Raw genomic sequence first — 10,441 nt, 5'->3', positions numbered from 1 at the left:
TGGTCGCGTTGTAATCTTCATCCAAACACTTGAGCATATCACCCGTGGTGAGGGAATCCACGCGTGCCATGGATCCGTCGGCCTTCATGACCATGGTGTGGCCAGCAAAGCAGCCAGCGGCGTTGCTCACTGCCGCCTCGAGCTATTTTTTTGGTGCGCGATGCAGGCATGGGAAAGTGAGCGAGGGGGTCAAAGAAAGGGAGGAGTTAGAGACATGGGATGGGGTGCCTGCCTGCATTCCAATAGCCAAGGGAAGAGACGAGCGGGCGGGATCCTTACCGCCACGAGGCGATCCTCAAACGTCTCATTGATGATGCGATCGATCGTTTCAATCAGAATGGCCTTGCGGCACGCGGCAATGTTGTCATTGGTAGAGTAGAGGCTAGTGTTCACACAGTTGCAGCCGGCATCGCGACGGAACAATTCATTGACCTCGTCAAGCACCTGATTGCTGATCCCTTGCACCAAATCGGCCTGCGCCGTCGGCATCACCGCCAAAGCGGCCGCCACAGCCACCAACACCAAAGCACTGCAACGCATTGTCGTCGTTGAAAGACAGAGAGACAGAGAGAGAGAGAGAAAATACAGAGAGAGATGAAGACCGAGAGATCAAGAGAGAGAGACAGAGACAGAGACACGTTTGGTGCACGGTGCACAGGGAGAGAGAGAGAGAGGAGAGAGGAGGAGGAGAAAGAGGAAACAATGGAAGAGAGAGAGATCGAGAGAGAGAGAGATCGAGAGAGATCGAGAGAGATCGAGAGAGAGAGATCGAGAGAGAGAGATCGAGAGAGAGAGAGATCGAGAGAGAGATCGAGAGAGAGAGATCGAGAGAGAGAGAGAGAGAGAGAGAAGAGAGAGAAGAGAGAGAGAGAGAGAGAACGTTGGACCATACATGAGGGTCACGTGTGGCGCAGTTGGCGGTTTAAACAGTGAAATTTTATTTTGTATAGCATTTGTGGGTAATTTTTCCTGAAATCTTTTTATCCGTCACATTTGAGGAGTAAGATAGGAGCAGGCTTGATTGGAACTGCTCCTTCTTCATGCGTATGGGAATGGGAGCGGATATGGCAGCGTGCCGGCATCCAGGCACGCTGTCAAATTCGCTATGGCAGTGGCTCATGTTGAGTGCGGGGTTGCTTGACGTGTCTTCACAGGTGCAGTGAACCTGTCATGGTTCTCAAGTCCAGGCTCTGAAGTCCCCAACACTTAAACAGCATTGTGCCTCCGCGCCCCAACAATGTGCGCAAGTTTCGAAAAATCCCCAAACAATGGGGATGTCCAATTATGTATTTTACTTTTCACAATCCTTGAGCGATTTTATCTGACAATCAAAATTGTCATCAATTCGAAACCAAAAAAAAAAAAAAAAAAAAAAAAAAAAAAACCGACGCGACGACCAAAAGGTGACGACATTGCTCTCAAGCTTCTTGAACGCTGCGCGCTCGGGGGTGCGCCGGGGGCTCGGGTACGCCGAGCGCTCTCGGACGAGGGCTGGTACACAGGGGCGCTCTGGTACGAGGGCTGGTACACAGGGGTGCTTTCGGACGAGTGCTGGGACGTCCGAGAGCTGGGACACAGGGGCGCTCTGGTACGAGGGCTGGTACACAGACACTCGGGCGTTCTGGTACCCGGGGGTGAGTGCTCGGGTACACTCGTACTGGTACCGAAGGCTTTGGTCCGAGCCACGGGTGCTGGTGCAAGCTGAGCGGGTGGAAGGCGGCACCGACTGGCAACCGTGGTCTTGGCATCGGCGCCGTTTGTCGGGTGAAAGGGAGCATGGATGACTACCAAGCCATTCCTACGGCACTGCGGTGCCCCTTTTGCCTCAACCTCTTTCGAAATGCCTGCACGGCACGGGTGTGCGGGCACTCTTTCTGCCGCGAGTGCATCGAGCGCCGCGCGGCATTTGCACAGAACGAGCAGCGGCTCTACGCAATCTGCCCTGTCCACCGCGAGCCCATATGGCTGGACGAGCTGGTCCCGAACATCGCTCTCCAACAGCAGGCTGAAGAACATCTTCTCGATTGTCCTCATCCAGGCTGCTCCAAGCAAATTGCTGCACGTCATTACCGGAGTCACCGAGAACGTTGCCCTTACCGCCCCGTTGTTTGCCCCAACAACGAGGTCGAGGGTACCTGCCCCGTCATGACCCTCTCCACCATTACCAAGCACCTTGAAAGCTGCCCTCATGCCGTCTGCCGCTATGCTCTCATGGGCTGCAACTTCCGCGGCACCCTCAGCGGTCGCCTTTTGCACGAAAAAACCTGTCCGTTCTTCGATGGCGAGCCTGAGACCGCCATTCAACAGGGCATCTACCGCATGTCCGACCTCATCCAAAAACTCAAGCATCAAAGCGAAGAGCTGCAAGAGCGCCTGCGTACCATCGAGCAAGCCCAAGCAGTCAGCCTTGACCAGCAAGAGCGCGCCCGACATGAACTCGCGGAATTCACCATGCCCTTCACCTTCCAGTGCAGCGGCAGCTTCAAGGGCCACGCTGGTGCCGTGTGGGCCCTTAGCAGTCACCGTAGTCTGCTCTTCAGTGCCTCGAGTGACCAGACCATCAAGGCTTGGGATCTGCAGCGCATGGCCTGTGTCGCTACATTGACTGGTCATCAAGGCATCATCCATGCCATGGCCTGTAACAAGTCTTACCTCTTCAGCGGAGATTCCGCTGGTCTTGTCCTTGTCTGGGACATTGATCAACTCAAACTCATCGAGACCCTCAACGTGGCCCAATCGATCATTTCCTGTCTGTTGGCCACTCAGCGGCGTTTGATCGTGGGCAGTCAAAACCTGATCAAGGCAAGTCGTGCTGAGGATTAACCCCCCATGTTCCCCCCCCCTGTTGCCGTTCTGATTTGTTGAACTGCGTGCCTATGATTGACTGCTGCCCCCTGCATCCAGGTGTACGACTGCGAAACATTTGCCGAGATCAACGCATTGCAGTGCTTTGATCAACATTGGATTCGCTGCCTCAAGTTGCATCCAGCCGGCTTCATTTTCCTCGGTCTGCCTTTTGCACTGTCCACAGACACACTCCTGGCGTTTGCCATCTGAAATCAAAGACCCATTGTCACACCGCTTGCTCATCAGCTGGTTCCCTCTTCCCCCTGCATCGCATGTCATGATAAAGCCTTTGCCACCAAGGTCCAGATCCGCCATATTGACAGACTGCTACTGCTCATGGAAATGAGTTTGAACCACGGCTCGATTCGTTGCATCACCATGACGCACAAATATCTCATCCTGGGCACCGTGAATCAGGTTTGACCGTCGCCGTCGGTGTGCAAGCGTTCTTCCCCGCACAGACATTCGCCTACTTCAGCTTCACTTGATCTAATCTATTTGCCAACTCTCGGCACCAAATTTTCACCCTGACAGAACGTGCAAGTATACGATCTGGAAACCCTCAGCCACCAGTTCTCGCTGCTGGCACATGCCGGTGCTATCAATGACATGACCACGAGCCCCCAAGGCGCCTTCTTGTTCACCGCCTCGGATGACGGCACCATCGGTATCTTTGATCTGGAAAAGCGGTTGAGCGTGCAAACTCTGACGCGCCACAGCGGCAGCGTCCGCGCCTTGGTATGGTCTCGCACTGCTTTGATGGATCGTGGCAATGCTTCAGCGCTGCCGAGCCCTCACCGGGTGTTTTTTATGTGTAGACTTGGCATCGGGGGCTGCTTTTGTCTGCTGGCGCTGATTGTGAGGTCAAGGTCTACCAATACCAGCCCACAGTTCGCGTACAAGACTGAGCAGTCTCGCAAATGTGGCTGCAACTGCTTTTACACAAAACTCCATCTCAACTCGTTTCTTCTGGATGGATTGTCGAGCTGTGTCAGCTGGAGATGGAGATAATGTAGCAGTCATCGTGAGGTATCAAGGTCAACTCTGACCCATGATGACCTCGAGCTCTTGAAGCTGCGCTTGGAGCATGTTGACCTCGTCCTGAGCGTTGCGCTACGCGTTTACACGGGCCAAAAGTGCCGTGAATTGAGCAAATCGCGCGAGAGCATGCCATTCAGATGGTCAGGGTAACAAGAAAACATGGTGGATTGCGTAGACCTACGCGCCGTGCGTCCTTGATGCATCGCATGATATACGTGCGCTGCTCACGGATGAGCATCAGGGTGTCTGCGTTGACAGGAACGGCGGCTGCAGTCGGGGGTCTGTGCAGAGTTGCCGATGAGACACGTCAGAGAAGACAATGAAAATGGTGAAAAAGGTTCAACATTTATCTAACCAGCAGCGATTGGTTGGATACGTACGTGGGGGCATTGCGACGGGGTTCCTTCTCTTTGCGGGCCGCGCGACGAGCACGAATGGCAGCCGCCTCCTTTTCAGCTTGCTCTCGCTCTCGCTGCTGCTGCAAGCGAAGCTGCCGCTCACGCTCCTCCGCTTCCTGCCGCGCTTTCTCACGCTCCAGTGCTCTACAAAAGTTGGTTGATGGCGGTGAGGATGGAGCTGTGCTGTAGTCGAGAAAACGAACAACCTGCCAACACTCCGGACACGGGGGTGTCTGCTGTGTATGCTTAAGAGTCGACGGACATTTTTTTGACGTCTGCCAAAGGTGGCAGGGTCATGCGGGTGCCCTTGGTCATTTGAATAAAAGTCCGCCACTGCTGGGTGATGGCAGCATGCAGCTGCAGGCAAGATGCAGGTGAAGATCGAGAGGGAAAAAAGTTAGCTCACAGTTAAGCCGGCAGGTTGAGGGCTGCCAAGTGAGTGATAGGCACGTACCCGCAGACTTGATGGAAACTTGTCGGCGTCTTCCTTTTTAATGGCTCCGGCTACCACGCGGCTAAAGAACCAACCCGTGATGATTGAGTCGAAAGCCAGTGTGACAGCGGGGAGACGTGCAAAATACCTCACCATTGCTTCTCGATGACTAGCAAATCAGCAGAAATGGCCTGGAATTCTTCGGCCACGCTCTCGTACGATCCAACAGCAGCCGTCGCTCTGCACCAGATGCGAAAAAAAAGAAGAAGGAAAGCAAAGAAAACAAAGAAAAAAAACACAATTAGACAGTCACAGAGGACCAAAAGGGGCGAGCGACGAGCGGCGGCGGCGGTTGACGGCGGTTGACGGCGTACAAGAGTTGCGCCACACTTCGATTGTAGTCATGAAGCTTGGTTCGTACACGAGCCTGGGCTTCAGACGCCATCTGATGAAGAGCGGTAGCACGAAAGCGTCGACAAGTGAGAGGGCGCACACTGTGGCGGCCTGTGCGATCACAGGTGCTATTGTACCTGATAGGCTTTGATGACGATCCTGTGATGGGGTACTGGGGCTGCTTGCACTTGCTTTTGACGTTTGCTGTTGACAAGGATGGGTGAGGGAAGAGCGGAAATCCCAACCAGCGTTGCAAATGGGGAAAACGGAAGCGGTTGCAATTGCATACGTGTGGAGAGATTGGTGGCAAAAGGGGCAAATGCGGATCACTTCGCCAGGAATCACCAGGCTCTCGCGTAGCAGGGTCAGCTTTTGCTCGTGGCTCAACCTTTGCTTCTTCCCTGGCAGCTCGGGCGGCACGGTCAAGGCAACTGCAGTCACAGCCGAGGTAGATCGGAATTTGTCAATGAGTGAGTCGGTAAGTGCCATGGCCAAGGAAAACCAAGTTTTGCAGGCGAATTGGCAGGGGTGACATACTCGCCACGTTGGCTTCCAATGCCAGGGAGCAGTCATCGCAGAGGACGCTGCCACAGAGGCTAAAGGCCAGCAGGGGCCGCAAAAGTCAAGGTAAAGTGCATGTATGCTGACGCTTGGCGGGGACGGGGGCGCTTATAGGGAAACGGACCGGCAGTGGTGCTGGCGGCGGGTCAAGGAAAACTTTTTGCCGCACTCGGGACAGGCCTTGATGATTTTACCATCGACCCAGGGAATAATGTTCCGTTCAAAATCTGGGTGAGCCGCGGGCAATGGGGGGGGCAGGCCAGTCGCGGATGAGATGCTTGAGGATGTAAAGGCTCTCAGTTTGAGTGGATTGCATGGTCCAAGTCGTGCACCTCGGCGTTGCTGCTTGGCAGACATTGGTGGACCGTGATATAGTAACTGCAAATTGTGGCAGACGGTTAGGTATGAGCGTGTGTTAGGTATGTGCGCGAACCGGCTGGCAGCCGAGCAAAGACGCGTAAATCAAGATGTGAACGAACAGCATCGAGTCGTTTGATCAACTTGGCTTCTTCAACAGAGCGGAGTTCGATTCGCTCGCGCCGTCTTGCCCGGAAATTTGTTGTGAGACGGCGCACGACGCCTGAGTGGACGACGAGCGCGGCGCAGTGTGGTGTTATTGCAGATCATGAGAACAAGCGGACAAAGTGAGGAAAGGCAACCCAGGAGTAGAGACGCACCGATTGTCTGTGGCTCAAACTCGACGTGGGTCAAGTATGCCGGGTCATCGGCCGGGTTTGGGGCGGCTGCTGCGCCGAGCGCGCCAGGAGCCGTTTCATCATCTGCAGATTTGAGCTTCAGCAGCTTGGCCAGGCGGTTACCCTTGGTTCCAGGACCTGTCTTGCCGGCGCTGGGGCCCTTGCACCCAGCCGCAAAGTGCTTTTCCAAGCTCTCCAAGTTGCCCAAGTCCTTGAAGCAGGACGGGCACACAAACCCGGCCGCCACCTCCATGCCGGGCCAAGCCGCGAACCGCGCAGCCCCCAACTGCTCCTCGTCTCCAGCGCGAGGTAAGCGAGCCTTCCGTGGGCTGCTCTTTCCACCAAGACTCCCGCTTTCTCCTTCCCCCCACACCCCCCCTGGCCTTCTCGTCTACTACGCAGATGGCGGCCCTCTCAGAGCGATCAGAGCGCGCAGTGTGTGTGTCGTGCGCACCGACCGAGAGAGAGAGAGAGAGAGACAGAGAGCACCTCAGAAACTGGAACCAGTTTAAAATAGGAGAGAAGTATTCAAAGTAGGAGGGGCACAGTGGTTTAATAAAGCAAGGAGCTCAGACAAGGGTGTGAACAGAAGGTGAGTTTAATTAGAGGGGGAAAGTTTAGATAGAGAAGGGTGGAGAGTTTAGATTGAGAGGGGAAGATGAGAATGTCACACACACACACACACACACACACACACACACACACACACACACACACACACACACACACACACAGTAAAAAGCCGTTTGCTGCTTGAACAGTGACTGACGGCGAGGACGAGGACGAGGACGAGGACGTGCTCGAGTGGTGCCTGCCAGCTAGCTGGGGCGTTGGAGGTTGCTTTGGGACGGGTTGAAGTGTGTGGGAGGGGGGTGGAGACGGGTTGGGTTTCTTGCTTGATGTTTTTCGGTCGCTCTGTCCGACGTCAAGAATGTGTGCTTGAGATGCATGGCTGCAGTCATGGCCGACCCAGACGATCCGCTGGCCAATCCCCGTGACCGCGGGGCCAATTCGCAGTTTTACTCCAGGGGGCTGCGACGGGACCCTGCCGCCTTTGTGCGCCAATCAAATGGTCTGGCTCCCGACGCCGTGGCCACGCCACGGCGGCTGCCATCACCAGTCATTGTTGATGATGACGACGAACTACCCGAGGGCGTCTTTGACCTTTTGGATGCCTACTCCCAGCTGCCGGGCCCACCCGAAGCTGGGAACCGCCCCGCGGCTTCGCAACCCTCCTCGCAGCGCCCTGCTCAAGCATCGTCACCTGCTCCCGATGAGACGGCAACCACACCTGCTCCTGATGCGGCTACAACTACCGCCGTTCCCGACACAACTGCTACCACGCACTCGCTGGTCCGACCGGGCTCCTCTGATGATGACTGTGGCGATGTACATTGGCTCCTCATCCTTCTTCCCACCTTTGGCTCACATGCTTCATCCTCATGTTCTGTAGCACGGACGCATTGCGTTTTTGACGCAACAAGTTAACAAACTACGACAAGAACATCAAGAGGAGCAGAGTCGCGTAAAGTCATCCTGGGAAGCGCGCATCAAGCGGCAACTCGATGAAAACAAGGCTTTGCAAAGCGAACTCACCAGTCTCAAGGTGGAGGCCGAATTTAGCAAGTCCCTTAAATCGCAGCTTCAAGAGCTGCAACGTGAAAACAAGGTATTTGTCTGGTGGGACCTGCACTAATGGCTGCAGCCCCCTCCACTGCCTCATGCTCTGGCTTGCTTGCAATTCTGACTCCAGCGGCTCAAGGCTCGACGAGATGCACAGCTTCACAACGACCCCGCGCCCACTGCAACCCATGTATCAACGGATGGGCCGAGCACTCCCCCCGCGCAGCTGGCATCCCCCGCACTTCGCACCCGCCGCCATTCAAGTCGCTCAAATGATAGTGGCTGGAACATGTCCTTCGGTGGACCTCGCAGCAGCAAACGCGCCAAACGCGAGCCTGCGAGCTCGAGCCAGTCCAATCGCCCGCAAACACCACCAACAACCGCCGATGTCGCCGTTGAGGTCCGAAACCACCCTTGCGCATATTGCATGCAGAAAATTCAAACCCCCTTCAATGCGTTTCCTCATCAGCCGCGTACTTGTCGTGCCATCAACGCAGGCACTGGGTCCTTGTGTTAGTCCTGCCAACCTGGCAAACGCTTCATGCGGTTTTGAAGACAGCACTGCAGACTTGCATCATTTCCAATGTGTGTTTGCGTGCGTTTGCGCGCGCGTGTGTGTGCACGCGAGGGTTCAGATGGCCATCGCACTAGCTTTTGCCGGGCTCATGCCGGACTGCCATTCTCATCGTGTGTAGCTGTTGTCCTCGCTGATGTGGATGACATTTCTTGGGCTCAGCGCGTCTCGGCGCACCTGTCGATGCTGCTCGCCGTGCGCCAGTCTTCCCCCGCGCACTTGTTGGATTCTCTGGTCGAAGAGCTTGATTTGAGTGTGTGACCTGCCCGGCCCCCGCTTTTCACAGGCGCACGCCAAAGCCTACCGTGTGCACACGGCCCGGCAGCGCGCTGCCTCATCGTGTTTGCTTTTTTCATAGGCACCAATCCTTTGGACGCGCCTCGCTGCACAGCCGTGCTCTTGCTGCTGGCCTCCAGTGCCGATTCGCTTGCCCGACTACATGCCTGTGCCGCCTTGGCAACAGGGCAGCCCCGCGTTTTAACGGCATCTGGGCCCGGCTTTTTAGAAGCAGCCGTGGGGTCGATTCGCACTGGATTGCAGCGTCTTCTTGCACTTGAGCTCTCTCCGCCGGCCCTGCAACACGCCTTTTTTCTCGTGCTTGCCGTCTTGCCCCGTTGGTCGCCGGCTGACCTACCCGCCGACCTCTTTGTGCCCATGATCCAGCACCTGCTTGCTCGCCTGTCAGAGGCCGCTGCCTCACCGACACCTGCACGTGAGTGTGCAAGACGGGTTGCGGAGTGCACCAGCATTGTGACATTGCTTGACACCGCTTTGTGCGTCTGCTTTCCCCTCAGTGGACCCACTCGATACCGTCATCTTGAGCGCCATCGAACATTTGCCAGACGGAGCAGCCTTGCATGCTCTGAAATTCGAGGTGAGGTGGTCGCCCCGTGGCCCGCCTGCATCAATTCTTCTTTGAATTTGTCTCTCGAATTGGTCACGCCATGCTTACCTTCCATGAACAGCTCGTCTTCTCCTTGCTGGATGTTGCCGTCACAGCTGACGTTTCCTGGGAGAACATGGGAAATCGTCCTCTGGCCACACTGTGCACGAAATTGGCCGCCAACTTGGTTGACACGCTCTCACAGTTTGAAGTTGAGCGCCGTGCCACCTGGACGGTACGGTCTTGCGTGTCTGCTGGGGCTTTGTGATCAATTGCCTCACCTCAAGTCTGCGATGTGTTTTAAAACCTGTAGCGTGCGGGTCGGCTAGTGCATTTGTTCGTGGATGGAGCGCATCAGTTGTGGACGGCCATGCCTCGAACTGGAGAAGGCGTGGACAACGCAAAGCACGCCTGGAGCTGGAGCTTTGCTCGCCTCAAATTCCTCAGCATCCTGTGTCAGGCCGTTCGCCATCACCGGCTGGTGCCAACAGGCGATGTGGCCCAGGTCAGCAAAATGATGGCGTTTCGTGATGTGCCTGCCCAAAATGTAGGGCATGGCAGGCGTCAACCATCTCCACGCTTTTGTACGCATGGCTCACAACATGCCTGCCGCCCTTCTGACAGGTGAATCAGGAGCTCAAGAGGCTGAAGCTGTTGTTACACCACATGGGCAGTGGCGAGGCAGGCACTCTCTTGGAGACGAGTTCAGAGGCCCATGACCTTTTTTGCCTGCTCTCAGAGGTCTGCGACCCAGGCATTGATAGGAACTGATGACTTTGGGATCAAAAGCCGTTTCATGGCACGTGTATGATTGCACATCTCGTGCTCAGCATTTCGGCTGAGCCGACAACTTTTCCACAATGGTTCGAGCACGAGAGAAAAATGACATGATTATTATTTCGGGTTGTGATGTGCACAGAGTGACATTAATTTGACGGTTCATCGGTTTAGAATGTCAAATTGATGCGTGCACGCCGAGACTGCGATTCATCA

General features: G+C 55.5%; 4 protein-coding genes across 4 annotated transcripts; 2 read left to right on the top strand and 2 right to left on the bottom strand.

The window, feature by feature from the left end:
* On the bottom strand, positions 1 to 890 carry MONBRDRAFT_34473 (uncharacterized protein; the record flags this gene model as incomplete). The annotated part of the gene is made up of 3 exons (XM_001750179.1): positions 1 to 142; positions 280 to 474; positions 558 to 890. Coding segments are annotated over 3 exons (669 nt in total), but the record flags the coding sequence as incomplete, so codon positions are not given.
* An 886-nt stretch (positions 891 to 1,776) lies between these two features.
* MONBRDRAFT_12342 (uncharacterized protein) lies at positions 1,777 to 2,823 on the top strand (the record flags this gene model as incomplete). Its single annotated transcript, XM_001750225.1, has 1 exon — positions 1,777 to 2,823. One exon carries the CDS (start codon positions 1,777 to 1,779, stop codon positions 2,821 to 2,823), a length of 1,047 nt encoding a protein of 348 aa, XP_001750277.1.
* Positions 2,824 to 3,885: 1,062 nt separating this feature from the next.
* MONBRDRAFT_29736 (uncharacterized protein) lies at positions 3,886 to 6,621 on the bottom strand (the record flags this gene model as incomplete). The annotated part of the gene is made up of 11 exons (XM_001750178.1): positions 3,886 to 3,960; positions 4,070 to 4,169; positions 4,269 to 4,430; positions 4,549 to 4,643; positions 4,741 to 4,801; positions 4,873 to 4,959; positions 5,250 to 5,316; positions 5,358 to 5,543; positions 5,650 to 5,708; positions 5,798 to 5,900; positions 6,351 to 6,621. The coding sequence occupies 11 exons, from the start codon at positions 6,619 to 6,621 to the stop codon at positions 3,886 to 3,888; spliced, it is 1,266 nt and encodes a 421-aa protein (XP_001750230.1).
* A 707-nt stretch (positions 6,622 to 7,328) lies between these two features.
* On the top strand, positions 7,329 to 10,424 carry MONBRDRAFT_39060 (uncharacterized protein; the record flags this gene model as incomplete). The annotated part of the gene is made up of 8 exons (XM_001750224.1): positions 7,329 to 7,757; positions 7,822 to 8,037; positions 8,122 to 8,503; positions 8,924 to 9,277; positions 9,360 to 9,439; positions 9,531 to 9,683; positions 9,762 to 9,953; positions 10,073 to 10,424. 8 exons carry the CDS (start codon positions 7,329 to 7,331, stop codon positions 10,217 to 10,219), a joined length of 1,953 nt encoding a protein of 650 aa, XP_001750276.1. The 3' UTR covers positions 10,220 to 10,424.
* Positions 10,425 to 10,441: the final 17 nt, after the last annotated feature.

Source organism: Monosiga brevicollis, genomic scaffold (assembly GCF_000002865.3).
Source record: "Monosiga brevicollis MX1 MONBRscaffold_38 genomic scaffold, whole genome shotgun sequence".
NCBI lineage: Eukaryota > Choanoflagellata > Craspedida > Salpingoecidae > Monosiga > Monosiga brevicollis.
Note: the sequence above shows the minus strand (reverse complement) of the source record. Positions and strands in the feature narration are given on the sequence as shown.